At 33.3% G+C, this 18,706-nt stretch overlaps 2 protein-coding genes across 2 annotated transcripts; both read right to left on the bottom strand.

Annotated features, from left to right (window-relative positions):
- Positions 1-1,111: 1,111 nt before the first annotated feature.
- On the bottom strand, positions 1,112-7,810 carry LOC126842550 (structural maintenance of chromosomes protein 4). Its single transcript, XM_050579566.1, has 21 exons — positions 7,380-7,810; positions 6,853-7,044; positions 6,602-6,784; positions 6,429-6,533; positions 6,184-6,371; positions 5,964-6,104; positions 5,646-5,796; positions 5,215-5,436; positions 5,013-5,134; positions 4,700-4,940; positions 4,414-4,616; positions 4,115-4,302; positions 3,776-4,032; positions 3,578-3,704; positions 3,330-3,519; positions 3,093-3,237; positions 2,785-2,958; positions 2,338-2,688; positions 2,017-2,249; positions 1,750-1,933; positions 1,112-1,655 (listed from the first exon to the last, which is right to left on the bottom strand). The coding sequence occupies exons 1-21, from the start codon at positions 7,662-7,664 to the stop codon at positions 1,464-1,466; spliced, it is 4,074 nt and encodes a 1,357-aa protein (XP_050435523.1). The 5' UTR covers positions 7,665-7,810; the 3' UTR covers positions 1,112-1,463.
- A 4,418-nt stretch (positions 7,811-12,228) lies between these two features.
- LOC126842605 (polyadenylate-binding protein 4-like) lies at positions 12,229-18,699 on the bottom strand. The gene is made up of 8 exons (XM_050579647.1): positions 18,257-18,699; positions 16,065-16,258; positions 15,598-15,993; positions 15,332-15,526; positions 14,227-14,442; positions 13,957-14,113; positions 13,255-13,652; positions 12,229-13,185 (listed from the first exon to the last, which is right to left on the bottom strand). The coding sequence occupies exons 1-8, from the start codon at positions 18,420-18,422 to the stop codon at positions 13,015-13,017; spliced, it is 1,893 nt and encodes a 630-aa protein (XP_050435604.1). The 5' UTR covers positions 18,423-18,699; the 3' UTR covers positions 12,229-13,014.
- Positions 18,700-18,706: the final 7 nt, after the last annotated feature.

Raw genomic sequence — 18,706 nt, 5'->3', positions numbered from 1 at the left:
ATTATTATTTACTAGTTTTATCATAAAATAAACCCCCTCCCCAAAAAAAATAATGATTGCTGGATACGGCCAATGGCCCGAAGTATAGGCTAAATTTTCTAAGCAATCTGTGTTATGCATTGAACGTGAGATGTCTACTAAACGAATAAACTATACCATGTGTCTTAATAAATAAAGAACAGAGAGACGGATTGCTTTCTTTAAGTCTTATAATATAAAACAATTGTTCTATACTATTATAAATCTAAACACTGACAATTGTCCTACATTTGTAATTGCTCGAGTATGAAAAATAAACCACCCCAACATATAATAATAATAATCAAATTCGTTTCAGCTTTGGACACTTCGAATAAAATATAACTAGGTCGATATTAAAGTTGTTGTTCGCGTTTCGAGTAACATATATATTTCTTATTTTTTTCATCGGTGTATGATTCAGAGGTAACTGTTTAAACAAGCATACAAAACATCACCCCGAAATATGTTTTTTTTCTCGTTTCGTTAAATAAAACACACAACTTAAAACGTGTTTTCGTGTAAGAAAGAAAGTATACCTATACAATTATTTAGAACGGAAGAAGAATAAATTTAGGGTGGAAAATTAATCCTGCATACTTAGAAATTTCTAAAAGCACATTAACCAAAAATAAAACCCAACACATCATCATCAATTATTGGAAACCTAAATTTGGGCCTCTGGTTAAAAAATTCTGTTGTACACGTTAGAAAAATATCAATTAATTTATAAGAGAATTTTTGGACATGCCCTGCCCAAATATTTTTTATATAAGAGTTTCTCTATAATAGTTGATGCATAATATATTTTTATTACTGTTCAATTATTGTTGGATCAATAATATTATATATATATATATATATATATATATGGTCGACACAAAGTCCAAAGCACGAACAATTAATTAAATCGATTGAACTAATCTTATTCCAATACTAATTATACACTATGATGATGCTGTGTTTATATAGTAAAAAGAAATAACACTAATGATATAAATTATTTATATAGGTATGTCACATGGAAACAGTGATTTTTAATTATAAATGTATAATTTATTAATAACAAGTACACAAAATTTAAGCCACTAAAACGACTGAGCTTTTCTGTGAACGCTAAACCTCCCTTACTTGCTCACCCTACAACTGTGCACGTAAGCCTATGTACATGCCTTATAAGCTAAGCAGAAGAAATGATTTTATTGACAAAGAAAAATTATGATACATATTATATAAATAGTTAATTGTGTGTTTATTATCAAGTAAAAATATTTCAAAAAAAATGTTATTACACAACTAGCAACATAATATAAACATAAAGGTTCATTAATTTTAATAATAAAAATCTGAATATAAATTATACACACATAATATAATTATTTATTGTTTAAATATTAATAGAAAAATAAACAAAATATTCTAAATAATTAAAATGTACGGTTTGGTTATGACGACTCAATAGCCGTAGCTTGAGACTGAGCGATCGGACCCGACTGTTTGTCTTGATACATATCAGTTTTGATCGTAATCGATTGCGTACAATCGTTTGTTTTGTAAATGCCAACTAATAAATTGGCTCTTTCAAACATGTTCGAACGCAGCGAAATAATAATAAACTGAGAATTTTTCGTCCTCTCCTGTAAAACAAAAAAAAAAATCAACTAGTACAAACATGTTTTTTGTAAAAGCTAATAAAAATTTTTTTTTTTAAAAAATGTGCATAATTTTTACCTTTATATAGTATGCGATTATCGATACATTTTTAAAATCTAAAGCCGCATCAATTTCATCCATGACGTAAAGCGGCGACGGTTTGTAATAGTGCAGAGCGAAAACGAGCGCCAAAGAAGATAACGTCTTTTCGCCGCCAGATAAATTCGATATTACTTTCCAAGTTTTTTTCGGAGGCCTCACGCTAGGGGAAAAAACCAAAAATTAAATTTTTAACCAAACAACAACAATTTCTTTCCATCTTGTTCACATTGTTCAGTGCCGTACCTGAAATTAACGCCTTCGCTAAACGGATCTAACGAGTCGACCAACTCGAGTTCGGCATCGCCACCCAATGTTATCATCTGATACATTTCTTTCAGCTTGATGGTGATTTTCCTAAACGAAGCCATAAATTCGTCCTTCCTCCGTTGTCGCACTTTGTTTATCATGTCGGCGTGATCGTTGTACGTCTTTAATACTTTAGCCACTTCGTCTGCTTTTTCATTATATTGTCTCGTCTATGAAAATTAGAAACAACAAATTAAATAATACAACAAACAAATATTAGTAACCACGAAAAAAAAAAAAAATAGAAAGAAAACATACTCTGTTTTGATACTCTTCAAGTATTCCAAAATTAGGTTTTTCTTTTTTCAACTCTTCGGTCAACGTACACAGCTTCAAGTTGAGATCTTTGTAGTTTAATTCTTCCAACTCTTCGTCGGTGTATTGAATTAGCTCTTTGTCGTTCTTGTCTTCGTCCTCGACGTCTTCTTGGTTTTTGTCTTTTTCTTGAACATCCATGTCATCAGCGGAATCTTTGTTTTCTTGTGGTTTGTCGGCAGTTTCTCCTTCGTTACCATTCTTGTCGGCCGCACGATTTTGATACGATTCCAAGATCGGATCTCTTTGAGTGTTGTCAATACGCGGAATATCGTGAAGTTTCAATTTTTTCAACTTTCGTATAAAAAGAAAAAAAACAAAATTAGTAAGTAACAAATACAGTGTTTCCCGGGTAGGCCTTAGACACATTACACTGGCCTGAGATCTTACAGAGTTCTTAATATGTTTACGATGGTCGGACAGTTTTGCTTTTTCGGAATCAGAAACGTCCAAGTCTTGAGTTAATTTAACTTTGTCTTTGCGCAACTCGTGACTCCTGCGAAGACTTTCATCGTCCTTATTCTTGATCTCGTCTATGCTTTTCTTTTGCTCGTCAACGTCGTTCTAAGAAAATGTAATAAAACAAAATTATAATTTTTAATTGTCAAATAATTTTGTGTTCAGGAGACCAAAAATATGTGAAGATCCTTAACTTCTATTGCAATATAACTCGATGCATACGTTTCGTATTTACTTACATTCATTTCTGTTAATCTTTCGTTTAATTCGGCTATAACATCTTCATTTTTTTTCAATTTTTCTTTAAAAGATTCTATTCTGTTATTGCCTTCTACCACGTCGCCTTGTAATGTCTCGATTTGTCCTCGAGATTTCTTTATTTGTCTGTCAAACAAAGATAAACAACTTAAAATTTATAAAAAAAAAAACTCGCACAACCTAAGCGCCATACACGGTTGTCAAGGTGTATTTTATACCTTTCAGCTGCTTGTATGTCGACGTTAACTTGATTGATTTCACTACGAGTTTTTTCCAATTTAGCGGTCGCTTCGTCCAAAAGTCGTTTAGCTTCTTTCGGCAAACCTTCTGTAATTTCTTCAATTTTCTGTTTCAGTTTGTCCGTTTTGGACTTGATCTCGTTGTATTCTTTATTGGCTTCTTCCAATTCTGTAAAATATATGTAAAAAATAAATAGGTAATAAATATTTTAATAAATTTACATTACCTTTTTCGGCTTTTTTAATTTCTGCCTCCTTTTTGGCAACTGCGACTGGGTCGGTTTTCTTTTGTACGATTACAAGTTTTTGCGCTTCAATCAATTTGTTAACTTGATTCTCTTTTTCTTTCCACGCCTAATAAAAAAAAAATATATATATATTATTTAAGTTCCCACTTGTCGTAGTGGTCGGCAGTAAACACTTACGTTAATACGCGATGAACACTGCTTGACAATCATGTTTAGATCGGTGATTCGTCTACGATTCTGCTCTACGCCGGCCTGATTGTCGTAAATGCTCGTCTGAGTGTTCCTCAGGTTTTGTTCCAAATCTTTGGCGATTTTATCCAACTTTTCCACTTCACTTTGGCTGACTTGACTCGCAGAAGTGTTGGCACATCTCGATCTAGTTTCTTGCGGTCCGATCTTACCTTTGATTGGTCTTCCGCCTCCCGACATGATACCTATTATTCAGACACGAAAACAAATTAATTTTTTCAAAATAGTTTTTCGATTTTTAATGCAACAGCGTCAATTGTCTTTTACCCGACTGATCGATCAAATCTCCTTTGTAGGTGACCACTCGGTAACGAGTTTGGGAACCAAATGCTATACGTCTCGCCTGATCGATGTCGTTGGCCAATAGCGTATCATATAAACCAGAATAAAATGTCATTCTGAAACGTTGATCCAGTATTTGAATAAAATCGAATATTCTTTTCGCATTTTCTGGGCTAAAAAAAAAACAACAAAAATCAATTAATTAATACATTAAAACTTCCTTGAAGGAAAAATTAAGACTCGTAATAGCGACGTTTAACGTTAAATAATATATTATCTCTTACTAATTGTTGTTGGCGTCGGCACGAGGTTTTAGCTTTTGTATTTGTGGCAAAATGGAAAAAGTCAAACGTCCAATTTTGTTCTGCCTCAGTTTTTGAATACAAGCGTGAGCGGCGTCCGACGATTCGACAACAATCTGATCGGTAGAACCGCAAGCCGTGCAAGCGGGTATGTCGTATTTACCTTCTACCTGACCGTAATCTCCCTGATGTGAAAACAAAATACATAATCAAGATAAATTCTATATATTTTAATAGAAACCACATCTCACAGACAACAATCACTCACGCATCTTCCGAGAATTCCCCGTATTTCTCCGCTGTCTTTGAATGTTAAAATATACTGTATTGGCCGACTCCGTTCAGTGGTTTCGGCGTAGGCCGATCTTTTTTCCGTCAGACTCTGTCGTATGTTTTGCAATTTCTGTTTCATTTGTTGTTCGTCTTTTTGTAACTTATCAATGTTTTTCTCCATTTCGGCAATTAGCTTTGCACAATTTCGAATGTCTTCTTCGGCATTTTCTTTTTTTCTATTCAAACGAGGGCACACATCAAATAATAGCATCAACAATTATGACATAAGAATTTAACACGATAAATACCTTATATTTTCTTGGTATTCTTCGGAACCACTGGTCAATTGTTCTTCGAGTTTTCTCAATTTCTCTCGTTCAGACTTTTCGGTATCTAGAAGAACTTCGAATTGGGTTTTCAAAGTTTGAAACTATAACAAACAACGATATAATATATTACACATACATAATATTGTATTCAAACTATTTTCTCGATAATAACAATTATTACCTGATTCTGTTTGCTGCCGACAAGTTTTTGCAGTTTTAATTCTTCTGGCGCCAACGCGTCTTTTTCTTCTCTAAACTTTTTCGATTTTTCAAATCCGCTCGAATTCACTTTAGTATAATTCGCCTCGAGCTTCACACACTCTTCTTCTAATGGCGCCACACTGGACTGCAAACGCTTGAGTTCGGCTTCTTTTATTTTCGGCACTCCTTGAGCTTTGGTAATCTGTTCATAACCAAATTAGAGTTTAACAATCAAGAGCTCATTTTAATTAAATATTGTTATAAACTGTAAATGTTGAACACATTTTTAAATTAATAGACGTCAGCGTCAATATCAACATTTCAATATGACATCGCCATTTTTTTTTGATAATGATATTTAAAAAAACATATTGTACAAATATTAATTGTAAGACCAATGGCAACATTTACTTTGTTTTCTTCGGTCTTGATCGATTTCTCATACTTCTTAATGTGTTCTTTTGTCTGCACCAAGTAGTTTTTAAGTTCTGAGTCCTCATTCATAAGAACTTTTAATTTTTTTTCAACACCGTCCTTTTTTTTTAAATCCGCTTTTAACTTTCTGTAATATTTAATTCAAAATGTATTATAAGTAATATAATCGATAATAAATAAATTTTTCTAAGAACAATCTATTTAATTTGTTGGAAAAAATACATACGACCAAATAAAGACACATAATAATGAAGTAATATGAAAACAACTAAAATGGTATTTCAAGGAACTCACTCAGTAAGATTGCGCAAAACGTCTTCTTTATCTTTCTTACTCTCGGCTATTGTTTCAAGTTCTTCTTCTATAGCTCTTAATTTTTCCTTTATTGAATTTTGATCTTCCGTTTTATTCGCAATTTGTTTGTTCACTTCAGATCTTAAAAATTATTTTAAAATAAAAAACCCAACAAGACGACATATTTATTAACATAAAAAAAAAAAAACTAAATACTTACAATTGTTTTTGAAATTTTTTGTTTTCAAATTGGGCCAACTGGTTTTCCATTCTCAAATATCTAATAGCCGTTTCCACTGGTTCTATGAGTTCGTCTCTTTCTTTTGCAATAAACTTTAAACGACTTATTTTTTCATTTTTCTCTTCGCCCAAAACTTGCATTTTTTCGGCAAGTCTTTCAAGTGGTTTCTAGAGCAAAATCAAAGTTGTAATACAAATTTTACCCCCAATGTTTTGTTTTAAAACCTTATATCGAGCGGTACCAATGACGTCTTCTAAATACTCGAGCATACCAGTCGAATGTTCATTTTCCGCTTTGGGCTTCATCATGGCTATTTGTTCCACTTCTCCCTAAACATAAACCAAGCTATTTAATACAATAAACAACAGTATTTGATAATAATAAATAAATACAAAACCTGTAGAATAAGAAAACGATTATGAATCAAGTCAATTCCGTTTTTCTTCAACACAGTTGCTACTTCCTTGAATTTTACACGTTTATTGTTCAGAGTGTAATTGGAAGTGTTGTCTTTAAATGCTGTACGAGTAATTGCCACTTCCGAACCGGGCACGGCATTGTAACCCGTGTCTTGATTGTCCTGGATAAAAGACATCAAAGTTACAAAGTACACTCGAATAACCAAGTCGGCTTGAATCAAATAATTACGTCATCGTTGATTTGCACGAAATGTACTGTAACGGAACACTGACGGAGATCTTTGTGGCGATCCGATTTGTGTATCAAAACGGAGACTTTTTTCGAACGGATCTTTGTTGAGCGGTATCCAAAGACAAACAACAGAGAATCGATGACGTTACTCTTGCCGCTGCCGTTGGCGCCGACGATACTGGTCAAACTCTAAAAGTCAGACACACTTGTGTGAATATAGGCGGGTATGAGTAAGTAGTAATGGGTGGTTAGATGTGTGTGTACAACAATCGTGCGAGTTCATTATTTGGTTACATGCTAAAATGCTTAGACACAACACTGACAAAAAAACACAACGATTTTGTCACAAACATCTTGGAGGGGAAAATTGTGGGTAAACGACCAAGAGGAAGACCCAGACAATCATACTTCAACAAATGGGTTTCACTTTATACCAACACTTGAAGAACACGGCACGTGATAGAGAAGTTTGGTTACAACAACGACAAGGCCTTGCCTTTAGAAACTGATGACAACAATCGTACCTTGTGGAACGGACCGATGGTGACTTCGCCGTAATAGCTTTTGAAATTGTTGGCGACAATGTGAGTGATGATCATACGAGGACCGGCCGTCTCCTCTGCCGACCGGATCGGTGGCAATTCTGCTGGGATTCGGATGCCGTTGAATACTTCACCAGAGTCTTCGATGTCGGACAGGTCGTCGTCGGAGAAATCGCCGGCTTTTTCCTTTTCTTGCCGGATCTTCTTGTTCTTGGACGGCGTGTCATGATGGTTGTTGCCCTCCTTGTCCTTTCGTTTTACCGCCATCACATCGGTGCGTCGATTGCTCAAACTTCAATAACTTACTTCACAGACTTGCCGCACGGTAAAAATTCGACGCGTTCGGATAATGTAAATAAATGGCGGTTATTTTCATTATACTACAGTGAGCTGTTGTGAATTTCGATTAGTGATAACAGATGTGTACACTGATAAGGAAAAACGGTTTGCCGCCATAGTTTAGTAGCGCAAGCCGACGCGCAGTGCTGCAAACGTGACGGACGAAATATGGATAATAGACAAATTTAAATGGAAATAACAAAATATTTCAATTATTTTACACTTATAAACAAAAAAAAAACCATTATTAATAGATAGTTAAAAAATTCTTTAAATAAAAACTGTTCATTATAAAAATTCGAATAACGACTTAAAAAAATGTAATGTTTTGTTTAACTTTTTTTATCTGAACAAATTTTGCAATTGGATGAATTAGCAAATAAAATTGGCAATAATAATTCGAATAAAAATAACTCTTTTAAATAACAAAAAAATGAAAAAGCTATGAGAAAAATTATCATAGTGAACCCGTGAAGTTAATTTAGATTAGGTTAACTTGGGGAAACTTCAGTTAGGCTAACTTCGGTTTTTTTTTTAATCTCAACCTAACCTGACCCAATCAATATGGATGTGTGGTGTAAATCCTATCATGAGTTTACAGTGACTGTAATTAAAACCCGGTATAATGGCATTAATTGGAACTCTAAATTTGAAGAATATAATTTTTTTTACAATTATTGTTCTGGCAAGGAAATGGTAAAAATGTTGTCGTAAACATGATAGGTATGAAAGGTAGGTATCCTATTTCTCACCATACTATATGAAACATTTTTTTTTTTTTAACTAATATTTAATTTTAAGATTTTTTGGAAACCAATTGTATCTTGTAATATATCATATATTTTAAATACTTTATTTTAAAAAAAATGTTTAAAATAATTTTGCCCATCCAAAATTATCGTCGTCCGAGTCGCCGGTGATGTCCAAGTGGACGTCGTCGTCCGTGGACAACGATTCCTGGACGGCGGCCGCGCTGGACTCAGCTGACTGCCTGGTGACCTTTTCGGTTATCACGGCCCATTGTGGGACCATCTGGAGTCTAGGCGGAAAGCTGGCCAAACTCCTGACCACCAGTGGCGGATCCAGGGGTTGTCCAAGGGGGGGGGGGCGAATTTTAGTTTTCTGTAGGTATAATAAAATTACCTTTTTTGATTTTTACATTTTATTAATTGTCTACAAAATATGTTACAATGTATTAATTATTTTGATTAGTTATTTTTTAATTAATCATTATTAATTCAGTTTAATTTTGACCCGATAAACTTTCATAGAAAATAGCTACAACAAGTTTGTTTAAACATCAAATACATACTTATAATTAAGGAAAGTACAATACTCAGATATTTATAATATAAAATCGATGCAGCTTTTTTTTTTTATTTAGCAAATCTTTCAATAATATCATCTACATTTAAGGGAATTCAATACTGGCCGTTTTTTTTTTCCAGTTAAAACACATCATTTTTTGTCCATCGCACAGGCCGAACCAGTAATTTGAATTCGCCATGAATTTTACTTAGGATCGGTAAGGGTGCTTTTTTCAATTTTTAATTTTAACTCTTTTCCAAAGTTGATTTTAAAATTTGAAATTTTAAAATTTTACAAAAAGTACGCTGGCCGATCTCAAGTAAACTTCAAGACGAATTCAAATCTGATTTCAGCGACCGAACAAAAAATTGACTATTATATTAACTAAAATGGCGGCTTTTACTCATAGACAAAATGATTTAAATTGAAAATAATACCATGAAGCTTATTCAAATTAACAGGTAAATTATTTGACATGGTCGAAATTTATTACAACCACTTTTTTCTTAGGCCAAAACTGGGGCCAAGGGAGGGGGGCGATCGCCCATCGCCCTCCCCCCTCAAATCCGCCACTGCTGACCACCGCTACACAACAATACATATTTTACATTTTACTATGGATATAAATACAACTAATGTATAAGTTCCTAATACAATAAATTATATAAAATATAAAATTCTTAACAAACCGCACAGCTAGCTACCGTAAGTATATAATATGCTACACGCGTGTACAGTTATAACAAGCCAAGCCAAGTACAATACTGCAAGCGTCCATCAGTCAAACGTTTACTGCAGAAACAAATAAGCTTATTATAATATCATGATGTTTTTTTGGCCGTGCTACCTCAGATATATGTGTGTGTTTTAATTATAATTGTTACCAGCTGGTAGCGATCGCCCCTCCCCCCCCCCTTGGTCCGAGTTTTGGCCTAAGAAAAAAGAGGTTGTAATAAATTTCGACCGTGTCAATTAATTTACCTGTTAATTTGTATTCGTGGTATTATTTTTAATTTAAATCATTTTGTCTATACGAGTAAAAGCCATGTAAGTTAAATATAACAGTACTTTTTTTGTTTAAAATCAAATTTGGAAAGGGTTTAAATTAAAAATTGAAAAAGTACCCTGACCGATCTCAAGTAAACTTCATGGCGAATTTAAATTACTTATCGAATTACTGGTACGGCCTGTGCAATGAACAAAAAACGACGTGTTTTTACTGAAAAAACGGCCGCTAACGAATCCTCTTAAATGTAGATTATATTATTGAAAGATTTGCTAAATAAAAAAAAAAAGATGCATTGATTTTATATTATAAATATCCGAGTATTGTACTTAATTGCAAGTATGTATTTGATATTTAAACAAACTTGTTGTAGCTATTTTCTATGAAAGTTTATTGGGTAAAAACTAATACTGAATTAATAATAGTTATAATTAAAAAATAACTAATCAAAATAATTAATACGTTGTAACATAATATTTTGTAGACGATTAATAAAAAGTAAAAAACAAAAAAGGTAATTTTATTACAGAAAATGAAAATTCGCCCCCCCCCCCCATTGAACAACCCCTGGATTACCATTATATCAAAATGTTCGTACTCACTATAATAATACAAACGAAAAACACACTGACCTTTGGTTTTGTAACGTGTAAATAGCACTGGTGATGCTTAAGTACGAGTACTCGAATAAATCCGACACTGATTAATATCTAATATGTATAACGAGACATATATGTTATATATATATATATTATATATGACAACATTGCCGTGAACTTAACAGTTTTCAGTGTAATTCCAGATTTATATTGACTATTGTTTCACATAAACGTGTTCCTTATACTATATGTACCTAACAATATGCTAATCCATTATATTTTTTTAACGCTCAATGTCACAAAGATAACAAACAGATAGGTATCATAAAACAACGGTTTTGATGAGAGTATAATATCATCGTAATGATTTTATATTACCATACCTACAATTTATGTGGATACGATAAGGGTTGATCGTCTGTCTATACAATTTTACCGTCATAATAGTTACTCATATATATATATATATATCATATTAACAATATAGTAAAAATATTTTCATTACCTGTTCACTGTTGAGATTCACTCGCACATAGAGCAACTTAGAGAAACTGACGACTAAAGTAGTGTAAATTTATTACCCTATTTTTGGTGTTTTTCCGAGAAAAAAAATTTCAATACAGATTTTTGAGAAAATTGTATACGTTATAGATCCATTTTAGATCTACCTTAAGTCTAATTTTCAGATCTAAATCTCTAAAACTGTGCTTGAAAAAATGTCTATCCCTTCTATGGGGAAAGGGTTTATGATATTTTTTATGGGGTTTGTTAATGTTTATCGATAGTACTATGTTCGGAGAACAATTCATATAAATTTGCAACATTTTCTAAAAAAGTTATGGAGCATGGTAATTTTAAGTTGAGAAATTTGTACATTTTTTGGGGGTTTTTCTCGATTTTGACGGGGGAAGGGGTGACTTTTTTCAAAAAATTTCGGCCCCACAAAGTACTTTACAGGCGGTGGCGGATACAGGAGTTGTTCAAGGGGGGGGAGGGGCGAATTTTCGTTTTTTGTAGGTATAATGAAATTACCTTTTTTGTTAATCGTCTACAAAATATTACGTTACAATGTATTAATTATTTTTTAATTAATTATTATTAATTCAGTTTTAGTTTTGACCCAATAAACTTTCATAGAAAATAGCTACAAGTTTGTTTGAATTCAAATACATACTTGCAATTAAGTAAAGTACAATATTCAGATATTTATAATATAAAATCAATGCATCTTGTTTTTTTCTTCAGCAAATCTTTCAATAATATAAATGTATGTATACCATGTTAATTTTTGTCCTTTGTGGCATCATTTTTGAAAAAATCAGTTTTTCAGTTTATACACTTGTGCATCAAAGCAAATAAATATCCAAACCATTATCGACGAAACACAAAATTATTAGTTTTAGAAGAATAATACGTAATACATGTATTACAAATTAATACACACACACTCTTGTACGACGACTAAATTGGTTTTTGTGTAAAAAAAAAAGAAAAAAAAAAGAAGTATGTATAATTTTTTTTATCATCACTAAAGATACAATATTTCACACTGTAGAAAAAATATACAACAGTTGTCCAATTATATATCGTGTAAAGTTCATTATAATTATATTATAGAACGGATTTATTTTTTTTAAATACAATACATACAATATATTATATAATAATATCGACCAATGAAATACTAATATACTATTTGTTGCGTTAATAAAAAAAAAAAAATTATTACAACGGAAAAATTAACAGTAGTAGGTACAGTACACAACAGCATATAACTGTACATGATTATTACCTGGTTCGAAAATAGTCCCAATTTTATTGGCGGGCAGTACGAGAGTTGTTTATTAAACAAAAACCAAAAAAATTTAATTATATTTAAACACGAAACTTTAACAGAATATACTCCCACGAAAACAATTAAATATTTGTCAATTACAAATTCAGTTTAATTTCAAATACGGAAAACTGCGTAAATGTTTTGTGACCCAACTACTGATTTTTGAAACCTGCCATCGTATTTACTCGATTTTCCCGGTTATTTACTGCTATGTGAAATCCAACATGAGTGTAGAGGCTGGCTTTTTAGGTAGTTATATAATATGTACTTTTTTTTTTTTTTTTTTTTACATTATCTTAATTTTTCCATTTTTTTGTTTCTTTTTTTTTCGTATTATTTCAAATTTTAGAATTAAAATATATTTTTTTTTTTCAATGCGTTAATTTTTTTTTTTACTCGTTATAAAAATCCTAATTTTCCTTTTTTTTTTTTTTAATATAAATTTTTTTTATGAAAAAAAACCCTAAAAACTTAAAATATTTATGTAAAGAATGATGATGGTTTTTTTTTTCGAGCGTCGCACACATTCTATTCTTTTTTCACACCAGTTTGTTGCGCTTGATGAGCTTGAAGCACGGCGACGGCCTCTTCGACTTTGCTCTTCAAAGACTCGTGATGTTCCAACATGTGAAGCAAATCCGAGTTGTCGATCTCCAACAACATTCCAGTGATTTTACCGGTCAAGTCGGGATACATACGCTGAAAAAAAATTGCAATAAATCATTACAACGTTGCAACATTTCTTGTCCAAAGACGGCGATTATTTACCTGGATAAGCGGGAACAATCGTTCACCCAACATTTGTTTCTGGTCTTCAGGCTGAGCAGTGGCCAACATAGTAGCCGTAAGCGGCTCTTGTCCGTGAACGTGCACAGCAGCTTGTACAGGTGCAGGCGGCTGGCCTGGCTGCGCTTGTCCCATGCCTTGGGCTTGTCCCGGTGGATTGCGCATGTTGGCCGTGTACTTGTATCCGGCGCCGGTACCTCGGGCTCCGGGAACGCGTACTCCTCCGGCCGGGACAGCACCGGGCATTTGTTGTTGAGCCGTGCTGATTGGTCTGGCATTTCTGTCCACCATTGTGTTTCTGGCCATGGCCGCTTGTTGACCGGCGGGAACTGGAGCTCGTGCGCCAATGTTTCTGTATTGTGTGGCCATGTTGGGATAACCTGGAGAAAATATTACAATTATAATGTAACTGAAATTGTATTTATATGGATATTATCAATTGGATTTTGCCACATTAATTTTAATTCATCAAGTCTTTTAGAATAAATAAATTAAGTTTTAGGGTAACCGGTAAATATAAATTTGAGGACAAAAACAATTAATTCAGTTTTATACTTATTAAATTCTTTAGTTGAAAAAACTTGACAAACATTTTGGTCCAACAAACTTGAATTAATTCTTTTACTTTGCCCAACAGCTATACCACCGATGGACAATACTAATAATAATATAATCAAATTTTACCTGCAGCGGCTGCTTGAGGAGCGCCGGCTCTGACTTGAGGTTGTGCAGCCCATCTTGGTTGTGGACGAATCTGAGTCATTTGAGTGGGCCCGTAGAAACGTTGTGGTTGTGGAATTGTCGGCACAAAGTAACCACTCGAGCCACCGGGTTGATAAATCTACACACAAGTTTAGTTTTTTTTATTAACTAAAAATAAAACCTAACTTAGTATAAAAGATGTACATAATATTATGCTTTGCTTTTACAATAATATTTTCAACAAAAACTTACCGGACCGATGGACTGCATACGGATATTGGTGTTGCGCTGCAAGTATTGAGAGTCCAGATGGGCTTTACGGTCTTCTTTGCGCTGAGCCAATGCAACGTACAACGGTTTGGTACCGACAATACGGCCGTTCATATCGGTGACTGCTTTAGTAGCTTCTTCCGGCGACGAGAAACATACAAATCCAAAGCCTTTGCTACGACCATCGTCCATCATAACCTAAGGGAAGTAAACAGAATATAAATAATTGTTTTTTTTTTTTAAATTATACAGCCATTAACTATTAATATTACAGCTAAAACACAAACACTATAAAAGAAACAATATTTAAATTAATGAGTGGGGTTATATTTTAATATTTATTTTACTTCTGTTTAGCAGAGAAATTAAACGGTGTAAAAGAAGGGGATGGATGTTTAGAGTAAGAAACCTGTTCTTATTTTGGTTCTACAAACTGTTACTTGTGGAAATGTAATTCTTATCAGATATTAGGTCGACATCAAAATGTTTCAGACATATGCTTGTCTATTGTTTTTGTTCATCATAAAGAATTCTCTTAAAACTGTAGTATTATGTTTTAAGTCAAAGGTACATCAGATTAATATTAACAGCAATATAAATTCAGACATATGCTTGTCTATTTTTTAAATCATCATAAGTAATCTTAATCGATAAAGGTTTATTTCGATGTTCAAACTTAAAGGGATTAATATCAGATTATAATTAACAGCAAAATATATTCAGACATATGCTTGTCTATTTTTTAAATCATCATTAGTAATCTTAATCGATAAAGGTTTATTTCGATGTTCAAACTTAAAGGGATTAATATCAGATTATAATTAACAGCAAAATATATTCAGACATATGCTTGTCTATTTTTTAAATCATCATTAGTATTCTTAATACTAGTGAATGTCTTGGTCGATAAAGGTTTATTTCGATGTTTAAACTAAAAGGCACATATCAGATTGTTATTAACAGCAATATATATAAAATATATTCAGACATATGCTTGTCTATTTTTTGAAATCATCATTTTGAAAATAAAAACTAAGCTCAGGTTTGTAATTCATTAATTTTCAGTTACAATAAAACAATATCTTACTTTAGCACTTGTAATGGTTCCGAAAACGCTGAATTCTTTACGTAGCCGCTCATCATCAATGGTATCGTCCAGGTTTTTCACATACAAGTTAACGCCTTGGTATCTATTCATACGTTCTATCTTGTACTGTTCAAACTTGCGTTTCAGCTCTGTCTGACGTTCCGCTTTCTTTTGAGCTCGGCCTACGTAGTAAGTCTAACAACAAATAATTTCCAATTAAGAATTTATTATATCTCGATTTATTGTTAATTTTTTTTTCTTTTTACCTTTCCTTCTGGACTTTCTTTGCCGTGATATTCGATAACAGCTTTTTCGGCTTCCTCTGGATCTTCAAAGGCCACAAATCCAAAACCTCTGGACGAGCCGTCTTCTCTAAACATGACTTTGTAGCTAGTGATGGTACCAAAGGCTTTGAACATATCGAATAATTTCTCATCGTTGACGTTTTCATCCAAGTTCTTGATGTAAACATTGGTGTACAATTTAGCTTTTTGGCCCAATTCCTTTTCGCGGTCTTTTCTGCCGACAAAACGACCCACAAACACTTTCTTTCCGTTGAGCAACATGCCGTTAACTTTTTCAATTGATTGAGTTGCCGATTGTTCCATTTCAAAATGGACAAATCCATAGCCTTTCGATTGGCCAGTCTCGTCTTGAGCGACCTAGAATAAAAACAAAAGAGTACCATTAACTGACCAGTTTTAATACAAGTGTACGTGTTGTTGTTACTCACTTTACAGCTCAATATATTGCCAAAAGCAGAGAACGTGTCGTACATGGCTTTGTTGTCGATACTTCTATCCAAGTTCTTGATGAACACGTTGCCGACACCAGATTTTCTCAATGAAGGATCTCTCTGTGACCACATGATTCTCATTGGGCGCCCTTTAAGTATGTCAAAGTTCATGGTATCCAATGCACGCTCAGCTGTAGGAATTAAAAAAATAAATAAATAAATAAACAAAAAATCTGGCACAGTAGGCAAGGGTTAGGGAAGTCATGGGTTTTACGGGCATCCAGTATCACCGGATTGTATACAGTTATGACTTTGAAGCCAATCTCACTTATTCATTTAAGCAAAAATCTACTTCGATCTACTCAACTTCTATTAATTTATCACCTATTCCAGTAGGTACCGTATTTTCGATTTATTGAGTTAGATTAGGTCAAGAACCCAGGGGTCGTCGATATAGGATATTATAACCAACAATGATCTTATTCTTACTGTGACAGTGTTTACTTGACAATGAAATAAACAGTGTCGTTATCATAACATTGTCAAACTAGTATAAACAAGGACAAAAAATATTATTCTTAAATATCTTAAGACAACGATAAACAAATGTTCGGCGCCGTTAAAAAAGTCAAAAACATTGTGTTACTTGTGCAACGGTAGAATAGTTCTTATCAGATTATTGGTAGACATCAAAATGTTTCAGACATATGCTTGTCTTTTGTTTTTAATCATCATTAAGAATTCAATTATGTTTTATAGCTATCTCTTGAATACTTTTTACCATTGATAGAATTAGTTATTTCAAGTAGATAAAATTGCATCCATACTATTATTTATTTAACATGTTTACTACGGATGACAAAACCTTAATATATTTCCTATTTCTAGGAATTTTTATTTTATGTATTTAATCTAATCTTATGCAGGAAGTTGAATATTGTTTTTTTATTGATATTTTTTGTTAACATATAATAATATATTTGTGACGCCGTTTGATGTCAACCAGCATCTGATAGTAAACTTTGATGTTGCGTGGATGACGCAAATTGACATCAATAAAAAAAAAACCTTATTTCTTATACACATGTGAGCATATTGACTTATATAATCCGCAATGAATGTTTTAAAACCAAAAAAATATATAATTTTGAGATTATTTTACATGTAAAACACAAGACATATTAACTTGACAATATCTTCATATAGATTGTGATTTTTTTGTTGGTGTCGGGGAATAATGTTCTTGCCGATGTCTTGAACACTCTACTTTCTACGACCTCAGTGGAGGTTCAAGATTCAAGGTATATTTTATTGCACTCTGGGAGACAAGTGTGTTAAGTACATCAAGTAGTTGGAGTTTAGTATCGGACAAGAAAAAATTGTTATCTGATAATGCATTTAAAGTTCTCCTGTAGTACACCTCGACTCAACACTCGGACAGACGGTTCTGTTTGTCGGCCGGGAAAGCGTCTAGTGATAAGGAGCCACCCTCTCTACGGCAATGGACTGATAAGCTAGATGATGATGAAACTGATTTAAGTATGTGTAAAACGCTAGTCAAGTAAAAAAAAATTTTTTTTTACAATTCGTTTCACCTTTTCAAAATGAAAAGTTTGTTATTTGAAGAAAAAGATGCGGGGGTATAGTACTGGCCAGCAGTAGATAACTTCCAAATACAGAGTTTATATTAATTGAAACATAATGTCAACATTTACAATTATTATAATTAAATAATTATAACCTGTAATATCCAATGATAGAGTAGTCGACCTACGCTCGGTAATATTAGTCATAGGTCGTTTATGCATACATAATGACCACGTGGCTGGAGATAAAATATTTGTAAAAAAATTCCAAATAAACCCCTAACTAAATCGCCACTACGGTTAGTACCTACAATATAGAAAAATAATAATAATTGTATTATGCGAGGCGAGCGAGCCTAAACGGCTTTCCGTACACGTGGCATTGACAAGAGAAGGCGGCGGTGGTGGTGGCGGCGGCGGCGGCAAGAGGAGGGCTAAGAGAAACGGTGGTTTTTTTTTATAGTTCCATCAAAATATTCAATTTCATTCAACGGACAGGTACAACCGTACGGTAGGTTAGGCCAATACATCGAGAAAACAATAATTATTATTGCCGTTACTCGACGAATACTGTACACAAGTATACACACACGAGTCGCTTACCGTCCGCCATGTTTTGGAAGTTGACATAGGCGTAACCCAACGATCTGCGGGTGATCATGTCGCGGCACACGCGGATGGACAAGACCGCGCCGACCGTGCTGAACTTCTCGAACAGCATTGCTTCGGTGACGTCGTTGTGAAGGTCTCCGACGTATAAAGAAGCCATTTTTTTTGTAAACTGAGTTTTTTCTCTCTTCGAATTACCGACTTCACTGGGCGACGGCGACGACGACGATTGTTGTTGTTGTAATACGGATTTGCGTGTAGATATTTAATTGTAATATTTTTTTTTTTTTCAAGTTTTATCAATTTTTCCTTTTTTTTTTTTTATTATTTAATTTAAATTTTATACTTTTTTTTGGTTTTTTAATAATTAAAAAACTACACTATATTTCTCATGGGTTGTGTTTCGTAAATGTACGACACAACCGCACGTGAGCAAAACAAAAT

Source organism: Adelges cooleyi, unplaced genomic scaffold (genome assembly GCF_023614345.1).
Source record: "Adelges cooleyi isolate 19-005CV unplaced genomic scaffold, UGA_ACOO_1.1 ACOO_flye_CR_arks_rails_tigmint_CR_PRNA_55, whole genome shotgun sequence".
In the NCBI taxonomy this organism is placed as follows: domain Eukaryota; kingdom Metazoa; phylum Arthropoda; class Insecta; order Hemiptera; family Adelgidae; genus Adelges; species Adelges cooleyi.
Note: the sequence above shows the minus strand (reverse complement) of the source record. Positions and strands in the feature narration are given on the sequence as shown.